Source organism: Myotis daubentonii, chromosome 15 (genome assembly GCF_963259705.1).
Source record: "Myotis daubentonii chromosome 15, mMyoDau2.1, whole genome shotgun sequence".
NCBI lineage: Eukaryota > Metazoa > Chordata > Mammalia > Chiroptera > Vespertilionidae > Myotis > Myotis daubentonii.
Genome location: NC_081854.1, coordinates 11,168,758 through 11,183,931, shown reverse-complemented (window position 1 = coordinate 11,183,931; position 15,174 = coordinate 11,168,758). Strand labels below are relative to the sequence as shown.

Here is a 15,174-nt window from a genome sequence, read left to right as displayed (position 1 = left end):
CATCATTCACCAGATATTTCTTCTGAGCTCTCCTCTGGCCGCCTTGTGCTGGGGTCACAGTGGTGACGAGACAATCTTGGCCCTGCCCTCCTGGGACTCCCAGGCCCGTGGGGGAGACAGATCTGTGAAGACACAGCTGGGCAGGGTGGGGGATTCCAGAAAGGGGCGCTGACCCGGCCTGGTAAGAGGTGGTATTCCAGGCAAAGGGAACAGCATGTGCAAAGACAGGGTGGGAGGAAGTGCTCTATTCAGTGCCTCTTTTGTGCTGGTCCCCGCCCTGTCCCTCCTGTGAGTGCCACACCACAGGGGCAGATGGGTGTTGATACATACGCACCGGAGCGTATCACTGCGAAGGGAGATGGTTAGGAAAGGGAGCCTGTGCTATGGAAGGCTGTCACAGGAACCTGACAGGGCCTTGGGGTGGGTCAGAGAAGGGGCCAGGGAAGAGCGTTCTGGGCAGAGGGAACAGCATGTGCAAAGGCCTTGTGTTAGGTGGGAATGTGGTGAGAACAGGGGACTGAAAGAGGGAAGTGAGCAAAGGCTTTGGGCATATTGAGTGCCTGCTGCGTGCTGTGGGCTGAGGGGGAGTTGAACTGGGGACTCGGTCTCTACCTGGGGGAGGCCCCACACATGGGGGGGGCTAATAGTAGTAATAATAATAGTAATACCAGTAGCGAGTGTTTTTGAGCATTTAACCGGGTGCCAGGGACTCCGCTCAGTGCTTTATGATTCGATCCACAAAAGGAGGCATTGCTGTCACCCTATTTCACAGAGGAGGAGACGGAGGCCCAGAGCGGTTAGAGAACTTGCCGCAGGTCACAGTGATTAATATGGCCAGGCTAGATCTTGAATCCAGGCAGCCAGCATCAAGTCCCTTTGGGTTCCCAGCCACTGTGCACTTTGTTTTTTTGGTAATCCTCACCTGAGGACATTTTTTTCTTCCCTTGATTTTCAGAGTGAGTGGAAGGTAGCGGGAGAGACAGAGAGAAACATTCTTGTGAAAGAGACGCATCCATTGGTTGCCTCCCAAACGTGTCCCCACGAACCTGCAACTGAGGTGTGTGCCCTTGACGGGAATAATGCCCTTGACCAGAAATGAACCCTCAACCCTTCAGTCCGTAGGCCTACGGTCTAACCACTGAGCCAAACCGGCGAGGGCGCCACTGTGCACTCTTGGCAGCTACTAGCCCAGGACTGGGTCCTCAGTGCCGACAGGGAGGCCCAGGCCTCTCCCTCCCGGATGTGAGAGCTCAGGGCGCTGGAGAGCCCGGTGGGTCTCCCGGGAGGGGCGGGCTGTGCGGGCTGGAAGCAGGATGAGCTGCCCCAGGCCTGGCGGGCGCCGGCGTGCGTGTGTCTCAGGATGGCCACAAGGTGGCGCCCTCGGCACGGAGATCCGCGGCTTGACAGTGGCTGCTGCTTTCCAATGGAGTTAGGGAGTTGGGAAGACTCCAAGATTTATTCGTTCATTCATCCAATATTTAACGACTTCGTACTGTGGGTCAGACACATCACCCAGCGCTATTAATGTTCTTTTGGGCCCTTAATCAGTGCCAGACCTGCTCTAAGCAATCTTCCTAGATTCCTACAACCTTACAGGTATTTTATTCTTATTGTCCCACTTCACAGAGAGAAGTGAAACTCACCAAAGCCACCGGCTTGTAATAGTGTAGCAGAGCTGGATGCAGGCAGCCTGGTCCCAGCCCAGGCTCCTTCCCACTGGCCAGGCAGCCGGTGACTGTCCTCATGGGGGGGATCCAGACAGAAAGCATGATCACACTGATCAACACCAGCGGGGAAGCCAGGAAGGAAATGTACAGAGAGCCAGGAGAGCGGGGACAGACCTAGCCCGGCTGGGGGCCGGCGGCCGCCCTGGGAGGTGATGTTTGAAGGATGAGTGGAGTCCTTCCACCTGGAGAGGGAGGAGGGAGCTGTCTTTGCTCAGAGAAGCTTGGCTGGAGCACCGGCCGGGAAGGTGGGAGGAGTGGGGGAGGGGATGTCTGCTGGAAGGGGCTGTGTGGGAAGCTCCTTGGAGGGTTTGGGGGAGCCACGGATTTTGAGAAACATTTTATTAGGACACATTCCAAGCACACACAGAAGTGGCAGTAGTACAGTGTGCGTGTACTTGTGCCCCGGCCTCAGTGGTCACCACGTTTTGCCCCTCTTTGTTTGGTCTATGTTCCCGCCCTCTCCCCTGAGAAAAAAATTCCTCTGTAAACAGTTCAATATGTGTCTTTAACATACAGGACATTTAAAATAAAAGCAGAAGCATTGTCTCACACATGTCTTCTGTAATTGGCTTGTGTGAATTAATATCCAAATATAGGGACACATTGCAGTTGTTGATGTGTTTTTTTTTTTTTTATATTTTGATTTTTTACAGAGAGGAAGGGAGAGGGATAGAGAGAAACATCGATGAGAGAGAGAGACATCGATCAGCTGCCTCCTGCACACCCCCACTGGGGATGTGCCGGCAACCAAGATACATGCCCTTGACCGGAATCGAACCTGGGACCCTTCAGTCCGCAGGCCGACGCTCTGTCCACTGAGCCACACCGGTCAGGGCGGTGTGTTTCTTAAATCTTTTAATTTATTAGTCCCCCCCCCCCCTTTTTTCCATGCGACGTATTAGTGGGAGAAGCCAGGGTACTTGTCCTTAGAGTTTCCTACAGCCTGGATTTTGTTGATTTTATCTCCACAGTTAATGTATTGCTCTGTTTTTCATATTTCTGGTGATGTGGTTATCAAACCCGTCAGCTAATCAGATTGAGGTTTTTGAAAGACAGCTTGGTGCTGCATACCTGCCTCCTGCCAGGGCTGCTGGCACTAATGAATCTGATGTTGAGAGCTGGGCTCCTCTCCTAGGAGGTTCCCATCAGCCCCGCATCTCTTGGTGGTGTTTTAAAAAAATATGTTTTACTGATTTTACAGAGAGTTGGAAACATCAATGATGAGAGAGAATCATGGATCAGCTGCCTCCTGCGCCCCCCCTATTGGGGATCAAGCCTGCAACCAAGATACGTGCCCCTGACCAGAATCGAACCCAGGACCCTTCAGTCCATAGGCCGACGCTCTAGCCACTGAGCCAAACCGGTTCATTTGCATTTCCCTAGCTACCCAGGAGGTTGAGCACTTTTTCCTGTTTAGTAGCCACTTGGGTTTCCTCTGTGAGTTGCCTATTCACCTATCATGTCCATTTTTCCTCTGGTCCTCTTTCTCATTGCTTTCCAGGAGTTCTTAATATAGTCTGGACATAAGCCCTTTGTTAATTTTGTGTGTTTCAGAAACCCTCCTTCCCCTGGAAGCCTTTTCACTGTCTTAATAATGTCTTTTGATACGCAGAGGTTGTTCATTTTTATGTAAACTCATTTATAAATTTTTCTTTGCAGTTAGTAATTTTTATGTCTTAACTTAAAATCCTTTTCTCCCAGTGTCATGAAGACGTTCTCCTTCAGTGGTTGGCAAAATACCGGCTCTTCCACAAAATACCGACTTCTGCGCATGGGCCACGAAGTTTCAGTCGCACTGTACGTGTGCACCTGCATGTGGTATTTTGTGGAAGAGCCACACTCAAGGGGACAAAGAGCCGCATGTGGCTCGCGAGCCGCGGTTTGCCGACCACGGTCCTGTCATCATCAGTAATTCTTTGTGTTTTGCTTTTCACACTCGTGTCCACCTGGAGTCGGTGTTTGGTGAGGGGGAGGGCCTATCCCAGTGCCGTTTATTGAGAAGTGTCCTTTCCCTCCTGCTCAGCCACTGTCGCCTTTATCACAGGTCATGTTTATACACAGCGGGGTTCTGTGCTCTGCAGGCCATCGGTTTATTTGTGTGTCCTGGTTCTAGTACCATCCTGTGCTAATTACTGTAGCGTTGTAATTAGTCTGATATGGGTAGAGCAAGTTTCTCCCTTTTGTTTTTCATTTTCAAGTTATTTTTGTTGTTAATCTTCACGTGAGCATATTAACCCCCCTCCCCCCCATTGATTTTTAGAGAGAGTGGAAGGAGAGAGACACATTGATCGGTTGCTTCCCGTTCTTGCCCTGACTGGGGCTGGGGATCAAACCTGCAAGCCAGGTACATGCCCTTCACTGGAATTGAACCTAAAACCCTTTGGTTCATGGGCCAACACTCTAACCACTGAGCAACAACACTGGCCAGGGCTCCATCTATTTTTGACAATTTGCATTTCCATATAAATTTCAGAATCAATAGGTTTTTCAGTACAAGCACAAAAAACTTGTTGGAAATCTGATTGGCATTGCATTGAATCAATAGAACTGTTTAGGGAGAGATATTTATAAACCCTGTAGTGTGTATTTCAATCTATAAACAAGTTTCTCTCTGTTTGTCTCATTTAATGTCTCAATAATGTTGCTTCATCACACTTTAGGTGCTTTTGTTAATGGTTTCTTTACTTTAAATGTAAGTCACTTTGCCTTTTGTATAATTGATATTTATATATTGATTTTATATATAGTAACCAGTCAAATGTCTTATTTGTCAGTAGATTCTTTTGGATTTTCAATGTTTACAAATGAGTTTTGCTAATTCTTTCTCAATCCTTATCTTTCGTTTATATTTCTTTTTTTTTAAAAAATATATTTTATTGATTTTTTTACAGAGAGGAAGGGAGAGAGATAGAGAGTTAGAAACATCGATGAGAGAGGAACATCGATCAGCTGCCTCCTGCACATCTACTGGGGATGTGCCCGCAACCCAGGTACATGCCCTTGACCGGAATCAAACCTGGGACCCTTCAGTCCGCAGACCGACGCTCTATCCACTGAGCCAAACCGGTTTCGGCTTCGTTTATATTTCTTGCCTCATTGCACTGGCGAGGACCTCCAGTACGTTGAGAAGTAGAGATAGGTGGCATCCTTGTCTTGGTATTGGTTGCAAAGGGTAAATTCAGTATTTTGCCCCAAACATAAGCATCTCTGTATATATTTCAGATCTTTAATTGATTTTGATCTTCAGGCCAGGTGATAACCATTGAGTTAATATATAGTTTTAGCAGCTATTGACAATCAGTGGCTAGATGGGGTTTTCATTAGGGGTTTTAAAGGGCAATGATCTAATTCTCTAATACTTTTGTTAGTGGGGATTCATCAATAAAGAAAAGCATCCTCTCATCAACTACTTTGCTTCCCTGAGGCACATTTCCTATGGGAAAGGCATGATTAATGCTTGATTTTTATTTTACTTTATATAACTTTTGTCAGAATAATTAGTTGGTTGCCTTACATCCTCCATGGAGATCAATGAGTTTTGTCTAGTTTTTACTATCATTATGAACGCATGAATTTAAAACGAATTGAGGCTATGTTGGTTTCCTATGGCTTTCTGACAAATGACCATAAACTGTGGTTTGAGACCACAGGAATGTATTCCGCTACAGTTGTGGAGACCAGAAGTCTGAAATCACGGTCCTTGGGATGAGAAGAAGGTGTTGGCTGGGCAGAGCTCTACAGGAGAACCCAGTTCTCGCCTCTCCCAGCTGGTGGCTGCCATCTTCCTGGGGCTTGTAGCCACTTCATGCCAATCAGTTTCTGCTTGTGTAGTGGCCTTGCCTTCTCCTCTTCTAATCTCCCTCCGCCTCTCTCTTATAAGGATACTTGTTGGTTATATTTAGGGCCGCTTCTCTCTTATAAGGACACTTATTGATTATATTTAGGGCCACTTTATACTCTCCTCATGTTAAGGTTCTTGATTTTATGCTTAGAGAGAAGAGGGGAGAGAGAGAAACATCAATTGGTTGCTTTCCGTGTGCTCCCTGACTGGGGATTGAACACGAAACCCAGGCACATGCCCTGCCCGGGAATGGAACTGGCAGCCTTTTGGTGCACAGGCTGATGCCCCAACCAGCTGAGGCACTCTGGCCGGGCAAGGTCCTTGATTTTATTGGACCCAACATGAGGTGACATGCACAGGGCCTAGGGGTCTGGCATGCGTGTATTTTGGGAGGCTGTTTTCTGGCATGACAAGATGTCTTGGACTTTCTTGTGCTTTTCCAGCCTCAGAACTGGTTTAAGTAATTTCCCCAAGGAGCTGTGGTTTCTTTGAGTGGGAAATTCTTTTTAGAGATCACAGTCTGGTTATGAGGGGTGCTAATTGCCATTGGGTTGACATTACTTTTAGGCCTTGTTAGTGGGAAGAGCCTGAAAGGAGATACATTTTTAGAAAGAGAAAAATGATGTCCATGTTCACCTCTTTGATGTGTATGTCTTCTCATAGTGAAAATCTTAATTTCTAGTTATAGTAACATAATTATTTTCTTTATCCTAATGACACCAATATAATTACTAATAAGAAGAGTACTGAATGAAGTTTAAGATTTCTTCGCAGTTCTTGTGTCCTTGGACTATTTCCTACTTGCTAAAATAAAGTATGTGTGTGTGTGTTTTGTCACTTGACATAATTCTCCAATATGCCACTAACTCTGATATACAGTTAGATCTGTTTGAGCCAGTTTCTTTAAAAATGTTTAGTGATTGCTTTTATTAACATTTATTTACACAAAATATTTTCATAGTTCCAAATTCAAAACTAACAAGGAGGGTACATTCAGAGGCCCAGCTTCTATCCCTGTTGCCACCTCTGTCCCTCCCTTTTTAAAGTTTCTGATTTATCCTTATATATTTTTGAAAATATGAACATTATAATTTATAATTTCCCTTTTTCTTTTACACAGAGACATACTAAAATTCTTTCTGTGCTGTTTCCAAACTTAGACCCTGACAGGATATGGAGATCTTCCTTTTCCTTCTTAGGGTGTGTGGCACACATTTAGTGGGTGTACCATAGACATCCCGCCAGTTCCCTGCTGATGTGCATTTGGGTTATTTCCACTCTCGGTATTACAAAACGTGCTGCGAGTTTCTGTGTGTGCATCTATTTCTCAGAGGAGGACTTTGAGCGCGGTAGTGCCTGATGGTATGCATTTTAGAGGGTCCTCTGGTGAGTGAGCAGTGAGACCGGCCAAGGGCCAGGGGGAGGCTGGGACCCGGGGTTAGGCTCTGAGGGTGCGGAGAAAGGCGGGTCGGTGGTCTGTTTGGGAAGTAGAACTCAACCAGCCGTGTCCCCGGGTGGGCGGGATGGGCGTCAGGGGGCCAGTCCTTGTCACGTGGGGCAAATGGAGGAGGGGGTGATGGCACCACGGGGGCCGCTGGGGCGGTGGGTTCCCATTTGCGGGGAAGGTGAACCGGTGGTGCGTGCCCACCCGGCAGGAATGGGGAGAAGGGACGTGCCCCTCGGCTCCCCCCAGCTCCGCTCCCTCTCTCCCCTCCACCCAGGGTGTCGCGCTTAGCTTCGGAGAAGCGGGAGCTGGAGGCCCAGCTGGGCCGAGCGCGCGAGGAGGCGCTGGCCGGGCGGGCGGCGCGCCAGGAGGCCGAGGCGCTGCGCGGGCTGGTGCGCGGCCTGGAGGCGGAGCTGCGGCAGGAGCGGGAGCGCGGGCCCCGCGGGTCGGGCCGCCGCGGCCAGGACTGTCGCCGCCTGGCCAAGGAGGTGAGGGGCGCCGGGGGGCGGGCGGCCGCCTGGCCGAGGAGGTGAGGGGGCGCCGTGGGCGCAGACCTGGGCCTCGGACTGGACCTCTGCGCTCCTGTCCCCTCCCTGCAGCTCGAGGAGGTGAAGGCGTCTGAGCGGAGCCTGCGCGTCCGGCTGAAGACGCTGAACAGCGAGCTGGCCGCCTACCGGAGGGGGTGAGGGGCGGCGGGCCCGGGGCGGGTCGGGGAGGGGGCGGTCTCGAAGCGCCGCCCCGGCCTGCAGGTGGGTTCGGGGTTGGGGGGAGGGGTAGGATGGAGGGGTAGGTGGAGGGGCTGGATGGAGGGGCTGGAGGGAGGGGTAGGAGGGCTACTGGGTTGCATGTGGCACACAGGACTCCAGTAGCTGGAAAAGGTGGGTGGCGTGTGAGATGGGCAGGGCTGGAGGCGGCATTCTGGAGGTGGGGCTGCTCGCAGGGACCAGGGGAAGGGGCGGGGCCTGAGGGTGGGGCGTTGCCCTGCAGGTGGGAATCTGGTGATTTCTGCAGGTTTTTATTGGAGTTGGGGGGGTGGTGGTGGTGGTGGTGGAGGGGAGATAATTAGGGAGGGAAAACCAGGAGCTGTGGGAGGCTCAGGACGGAGGGTCAGGTGACAGGGGTCCTTAGGCTGCAGGGAAGTGACAAGGGAAGTGACACGTGGAGTTTTGGAAGGGGCAGTGCGGCTCCGAGAGGGGCAGCGCCTGGGAGAAGGTCCTGTGGGGTCCTGTACAGACGCGAGGGCAGGACTGTCTGGAATTGATGGGCATGAAGGTTCGCAGGTGGGGAAGCCGGGGAGAGGCCTGGGCAGGAGTGGCCGTGGCCGGTGGGGAAGCCGGGGAGAGGCCTGGGCAGGAGTGGTCGTGGCCGGTGGGGAAGCCGGGGAGAGGCCTGGGCAGGAGTGGCCGTGGCCGGTGGGGAAGGCCGGGGAGAGGCCTGGGCAGGAGAGGCCGTGGCCGGTGGGAAGCTGACCGCGGGGTCCTGTGTTCCCAGGAGACGGGCTTCGCCGGTGGTGCCGCGCCCAGCCCGGGAGGACCGGGCGTCGTCGTCCAGGGAGCGGTCCACTTCGCGTGGCCGCGGCGCCCGTTCTTCTTCCCGGGAGAGTGGCCGCGGGGGCCGGGGCCGAGGCCGCCCTGCCCGCACCTCGCCCTCGCCCTCAGGTCTGTGCCAGCCCCGCCCTGCCCGTGGGAAGAGGTGGGATGGATGAGAGCGGGGGAGGCAGGACCCGGTGACGCCAGCCTCCTCTCTCCACACCTCCCGCCCTCCTAGGTGGTCGCTTGCCCCGTTTTGACCCCACAGCCTTCGTGAAAGCCAAGGAGAAGAAGCTGCGGGAGATCAAGATGAAGTGAGCATCCTTCCCCCTCACCGCCCGGATCTCCCCCTGGACCTGCTCCTCTGGTCTGTCCCGCCTCCCACCTGTCACCCACCTGTCACCCGCTCCGTCTCCCCTGGCCCCAAGACCTCAGGCGGTCACCTGCCTGGCTGTGGCCCCCAGGGGTGCAGCGACGCCCTCCCCCCTTGGTTGGCGCACAGGCCTGCTTCTGCTTGCGGTTCCCCAGGCAGCAGCAGCGGAACCGAATGGGCAGCGGAGGAAGCGGGGACGGGCCGTCCATCTCCTGGGCTCGCCAGACTCGCCCCCCTGCTGCTGGGACCGGCCGAGGGGACGCGGCTAACCGCCCCCGGAACCGCAGTTCCTCCGGTAACCGGGCTGGACGGGCCCCCGGGCCAGCAGGTGGGCTGGGCGGGAGGGGGGGGGGGGTGCTGGAGGCTCACCGTGTCCTCTCCCCCTAGTGGACAGTTTCCGCAGCCGCTGCTCGTCAGCCAGCTCCTGCAGCGAGTTCGAGGATTTCTCCGAATCCCTCTCTAGAGGGTAAAACTTGGGCGGGAGGAAGGACTGCCTCCTGGGGGAGACGGGGAACAGTCTTGCTGGGAAATGGAGCGATGGAGCTTTAAACCGAGGGGAGGGTGAGGTGGGAGAGGCCGAAGACCCCTCCCATCGACCCCATTCCTCCCTCTAGCATTCGCCGCCACCGTGGGAAGGGGCCCAGCTCCACAACCTTGAGTGGGTCCAATACGGTGAGTGGCTTTCCTCAGGCCCCGGGGAAGGTGGGGCAGCAGGAAGCCACCAGAACCCATGTTCCCTTCTCCCCGCGTCCAGGGTGGGGATCAGGCGCCTCTGAAATCTCTGGACACAGTGCTTTGAGACCACTGGGTTGGAGGGAGGATGGGTGGCCAAGGGCAGAGGACACTGGTTAAGAGCTCTAGCTCTGGCCACAAATCGCCCCCCACGACCTGTGTGACTCCAAGATAGGTCCTCAGTCTCTGTGCCTTAGTTTCCTTTTTTAAAGTGTATTTTTATTGATTTCAGAGAGGAAGGGAGAGGGGGAGAGAGAAACATCAGTGATGAGAGCGAGTCAGTGATCAGCTGCCTCCTGCACGCCCCCCACTGGGGATCCCGACTGAAATCTGGGCCTGTCCCCTGACCAGAATCCAGTGGTGACCTCGTGGTTCATAGGTCCAGCTCAACCACTCAGCCACACCAGCCCGGCCTCAGTTTCTTTATCAGTTAAATGGGGATGGTAATAATACTCACTTTAGAGGATTTTGGTGAAGATACAAGGTTATAGGTGCCTAATAGGTGTCAGCTCTTATTTTTCCTGAGGTCCTTACGTTCAGAATTTCTGGTGGGATTTGGGGGGCAGGGGCAGAGGGAGAATAGGTGACTCCTTTCGTGCTGCCCCCAGTTGCAGAAGTTCACCCCCATGGAAGGTGGCCGTCGACCGAAGCATCTGGCCAGTTCTGGGGGCTGGGTCCCCATCAAAGGTGAGCCTGGGACTCCACATCTCCCCCTCCCATGCCCAGAGTCTGCTGGGGTGATACTGAGGGTATTTATTGGGCCCCCGAGCTCCCTGTGGCTTCAGGCCCTCACGGTCCCCCAAACCCACATCTGCTCTCACAGAGTACAGCTCTGACTACCAGGCAACCGACATAGCAGAAATAGACGCCCGGTTGAAGGCCTTGCAGGAATACATGAACAGACTGGACACACGGTCATGACCTTGAGAAGGAGCACTGCCCCTCTATCCCTTACCCACCAATGGATTGGTATGGGGGGCGGGGCTGGTGTGTCCTTCCAGCCCCGCCCAGGCCCCGCCCCTCCTGGTGTTCTTGGGGTCTCAGGTGTGTGAGGCCCCTACCCCTCTCCCTCTCCCAGGCATTGCATGCTGGGAGGGAGGGTCTGTGTATTTTGTAAATAAACATATTTACCCTTGGGATCCCTAAGCTTATGACTGAAGGGTAGGGGTGGAGGGGGGAGATATCAGGACTGGGGGGACCTCTGTGCATTTCTGGTCATGTCTGTGACTGGGAGGCAGGTTGGGGTTCAGCCTCAGGAAAAATCTTGCCCTTTAAAGTAGTGAAAGTTGGGGGACCTGCAGGGTGATAGTGAGCAGCCCATCCCCAGAGGGGTCCAAGCAGAGGTCCCGCACGGGAGGTCTTTGGCTGTGTGGTGGGGAGGGGGGCCTTGCAGCCTGGCTCACCGCCTGGGAGGACCCCCGAGCTGCTGCCTGTGACATCTGGGTGGCTTGCTGCTGAACCCTGCGCGCTGACCTGAGAACTCCGGGTTCTGAGCTGTGATGCTGCTCTGAGTTGGGATCTCTCGGGTGATGGTTCAGGGTTGGGGCCTCAGGGATCCGAGTACCAGCGAGGACCGCGTGCTGGGAGGTGGGCGAGAGTGGCTGAGGTCTTTGTGGGAGGGAGGCGGGGAGGGGAGGCGTGTGCCGGACACAGGAGCACAGTTTGAGTTGCACTTTTATTGGAGGGAAGGCCAGGGGCTTCTGACAGGGGGTAGAGACGGTCAGGGCCTCACTCCCTGTAGTGTGGCCACTCTTGGATGATATCATAGAGCCGGTCGCCTGGAGAGAGCGTCTGCTGCACATCCCGGTGCCCTTTGACCTCATAGTTGGGAAGCAGAGCTCCCTGAGCCACTCCGCAAGCCAGCAGACTCTTGGCCGCCCGGATGGCCCGGGGATGGGGCGTCCGCTCTGTGGGGGCAGAGGCAGGATTTAAGGTGGGGTTTCCTCGAAGGGCAGAGGCAGTGAGGGTAGTGGTTCTGCTTGTGCTCTCCCGGCTTTGCCCGCTAGATCCCAGAACCCGGTCTGCCACTCCCCACCAGTGACTTAACCTCTCTGTGCCTCAGTTTCCCCATCTGTGAAAGGAGAGAATAGTGGCACCTGCCACAGAGCTCTGGGACCGTAAGACGAGTTAGTGTATGTAAAGCCCTCGGAATGGTGCCTGGCACAGCAGGTGCTGGCTGTCAGGATCATTGTCATTCTCCTCCTGGGTCCCTAGGCCAGTGGGCAGCAAACCCATTCGTCAACAGAGCCAAATATCAACAGCACTTCTTCAAAATAGACTCAGCCAGCCCGAAAACCAACTTCTGCTCATGGGCCACGAAGTTTCAATTGCACTGTACATGTGCGCCTGCACGTGGTATTTTGTGGAAGGGCCACACTCAAGGGGCCAAAGCGCCGCATTGCCGACCACGACCCTAGGCCTTCGGGTCCTGCCCAACACAGTGATCTTGGCAAGCACTTCTTAGGTGGCAGGGCCTGGCCTGAGAACGTTTACATAGATTAACTAATCCTCATCCGAACTCTGTGGCTGACAGTTCTCATTATCCCAAAAGGAGGAAGTGAGACTCGGAAAAGCAGTCACTTGTCCAAGTCACAGCGCTTGTGGGCAGCAGAGCCTCTTAACTACACACCGAGCTGTGCCCCCCGGGCTTGGCGCCCTGTCCTGACCGGCGGGACAGCCACTCACCCATGAAGTTGCCCATGAAGGTGATGCCGATGGCTCTGGGGTTCCAGGTGGGCCCGCTGTGGTCACCCTTGATCTTCCAGCCCCGGCCCTCATACACCAGCCCGTCGTCTCCAATCAGGAAGCTGTGTGAGGGGTGAGGGAGACTGAGGAATGAAGGAGGGCTTCCTGGGAGAGGACTCCCTCCTCTGCTTGCCCTGCGCCTGCTCCTGCCACTCACAAACCTCCCCCCCCTTCTTCTCCCCAGTGGTAGTGGCCCCTAGATTGCCAAGCACAGCTCTGGATGCACCTTTTTCATCCACACAGCAGCCCTTGAGTCACTACTGCCCCATTCTATAGATAACCAGAGAGGTAGAGACACCTGCCCACAGACACACAGCCAGTCAGGGGCAGAGGCAGGATTTTCACCCAGGTCCTCATGAGCCCCACCCCCAGGATCTGAGGCCTTGCTCTCTCCTGCCTCCTGGAGGATGTGTTGAGCTCTTGATCTGCTGAGTCCTCATGTGAGGTCCCCTGAGGCAGGCACTGTTGTCACCACCCCCTTGAAGCTGAGGAAGCAGACTTAGAAAGAGAGGTGACGGCCCAAAGTCATGCCCCAGAGGCCCCTGCCTCAGAAATCTCCAGAGAAGCTCAGAGCCCTCACCCCAGCCTGCCTCCTGCTTCCTGTTGCCTGCTGGGGGTCAGGACCAGGGACTGAAGGGCGGGGCCACAACCAGACACGTTCCCTGGAGCCCCAGCACTGCCTCTGAGGTTCCCAATTCTGGCAGGTCCTTAAGACTTTCTCAATCAATGTGTCTTGATTGAGCGAGTCTGACCTGGCACGTTGGAATTAACTAGAAGGTCAGCGTCTTTAGAGAAGCAGAACCTGCCTCCTCAGCCCCCCATGTCGGAACTACCGGATCTCAGGAAGCCAGACTCTCAGAATCTGGCTCTGAAGAGAACAGCAGTATCACAGTGGCCCTGGGACTGGGCCAGTGCCGGCCCTGCTGTGTCCCCCGCTTTCCTGTGAGGTGGTCAGGCCAGAGGCCGTGGGGCCAGGCTCTGGTCATTACCCCCCCCCCCCCCCCGGGAACGCAGAGAATCCGGATACGTGGAAACAAAACCTCTACGCTGAACCTGTGGATGGTAAACTCTTGAGCCTGATGCTCTCGGAAGCTTCTAGAGTTCTCCAGGTGAGGTTCCCAGATTCCCGGGCCTCACCACAGCCCCCCCGCTGAGGCCCCCTAAGGCGGGCCTGGGGGCCTGCATTTCCGTCAGGCGGTTCTGGTGCGCCCCGAATCTCCGAACCTGTCGGGCTCAGCCTGTTACCCTGGAATGGGCGGTGGTGGGCACGGGCCCCAGAGGCAGGTCTGATCAGTCCCCACCCTGCTTCTGCCCCGATTTCCGGGGGCTTCTTGTATCTAAGGAGGCTCCCTCCCTCCCGTGGCTCCTGCCTGCCTCAGTACAGCCAGAGTCCTCAGGGAGGGACAGGCCCTGTCGCCTGGCTCCTCCCATGGCTTCCCTGATTGCCTATCACTCCTCCCAGCTACCTCCATGCCCTGAGCTCTGGCCTTCAGGCACCATGGGCTCACCCCCCCTCCTGGCCTTCCCCTCTGCCTGCCCCTAGGTTACTACCTCAGCCCCCGCACCCAGCCCACCTCAGAGCCACCATAACAGGAAGCCGGTCCCTCAGCCTGCCCTTCAGAAGGAGCCCGGCTCCTGAGGTCCCCCACAATCACTCTTGTTCATCACTTCTGCCACCATCCGAGTTCACTGTGCTGCCTGTTTCTCCCTGCCGGCCTCGAAATCCAGTCGGCTAGATTCCCACCCCAGCGTTCAGCACGCGGCCCGGCGTGTGGCAGGTGCCTAACAGCATAGCCCACGGATTGGGGGTCCCCGCTACATGCCAGGGGTGTCCTAAGTGCTTCGCGTGTATGGGTTCAGTGATCAGGTGGACCAGTCCCGACTGCAGAGGAGGAGGCTGAGCGAGGTGACAGCCTGGCCGGGTCTCAGGCAGCCACAGCAGAGCTGGGGACCAGCACCAGCCTCCTATCACAGCAAAGTCTGGCCCTTCCTCCAGGGAGCTGAACTTGAACTTGAGCCCTTCCGCGCCTCCTAGCATCCTGTGCTGCCTGCAGGCGCCCAGCCCCCTATGGTGACAGGAGAACCCAGGGAGGAAGCTGCGCAGGTGTCAGCGGGGCGGCTCCAAGACCGGGGTGTGTGTGTATGGGGGGGCCCCGCCACCCTCCCGCTCCGCGCACTTACTTGTAGCCCACGTCGCAGTAGCCCCGTGTCCGCGCGTGATAGTACTGCGCGTCCCGCGCTTCCTTCAGGCACGAGGTGGGGGTGTCGCAGTAATCGCCCGCCGTGTGCGACACCACCACGTAGCGCACCGGCAGTTCTAATTCCTGGGCGCACTCGGACGGCAGGGCCCTCCACTCTCTCCGGGGCACAATGGGGCCGCAGCAGGCCTCGTCTTCTGTCGCCCCCTCCCCGAGTCCTTGGAGGGCGAGCAGGGCCCAGGCGAGCAGCGCGCAGAGCCGGGACATGGCGAGCAGGGCGCGCAGGGTCGGCTAGGAGCGCAGGGGTGCCGGGGGCTGCCTTTTATGCTGGGGCCTCAGGCGGGGAAAGCCTTGCTTCACACCCTGGCGGGTTACAGGGACCCCGGACTCTGCTTCCTTCTCCGTCTCAGCTGCAACAGGATGCGAGTGGTTGGGCCAGAGGGAAGGGGGGGAAGGGGAACCCCGGAGAAAGTCAAGGGGCCCCTCAGCTGAGAGCGGGGGCAGGGAGAGGCGCACCGACCCCTGGGCCCTTTGCCCTGTGGTTTCTGGAAGACCCAGGGCCTGGATCCTTGCCCGCGTTGTCTC

General features: G+C 55.7%; 2 protein-coding genes across 9 annotated transcripts in view; one reads left to right on the top strand and one right to left on the bottom strand.

Moving 5' to 3' along the window:
• The window catches only part of CCDC61 (coiled-coil domain containing 61), a 46,824-nt gene that overhangs the window by 12,992 nt on the left and 18,658 nt on the right, over positions 1–15,174 (top strand). For 4 of the 8 annotated variants that reach the window (XM_059666084.1, XM_059666086.1, XM_059666090.1 and 1 more), the window contains 9 exons: positions 7,290–7,500; positions 7,612–7,694; positions 8,504–8,670; positions 8,780–8,855; positions 9,070–9,209; positions 9,302–9,380; positions 9,529–9,586; positions 10,255–10,333; positions 10,470–10,785. In XM_059666084.1, the coding sequence (XP_059522067.1) occupies positions 7,290–7,500; positions 7,612–7,694; positions 8,504–8,670; positions 8,780–8,855; positions 9,070–9,209; positions 9,302–9,380; positions 9,529–9,586; positions 10,255–10,333; positions 10,470–10,567 (991 nt within the window). In that variant the 3' untranslated portion in view covers positions 10,568–10,785. Of the gene's footprint in view, positions 1–7,289; positions 7,501–7,611; positions 7,695–8,503; positions 8,671–8,779; positions 8,856–9,043; positions 9,210–9,301; positions 9,381–9,528; positions 9,587–10,254; positions 10,334–10,469; positions 10,786–15,174 lie in introns of those variants that run through there. The other 4 variants (XR_009448785.1, XM_059666085.1, XM_059666089.1 and 1 more) reach the window with 4 other exon arrangements.
• Positions 11,303–15,111, bottom strand: LOC132216709 (peptidoglycan recognition protein 1-like). Its single transcript, XM_059666093.1, has 3 exons — positions 14,573–15,111; positions 12,332–12,453; positions 11,303–11,553 (listed from the first exon to the last, which is right to left on the bottom strand). The coding sequence occupies exons 1-3, from the start codon at positions 14,854–14,856 to the stop codon at positions 11,375–11,377; spliced, it is 585 nt and encodes a 194-aa protein (XP_059522076.1). The 5' UTR covers positions 14,857–15,111; the 3' UTR covers positions 11,303–11,374.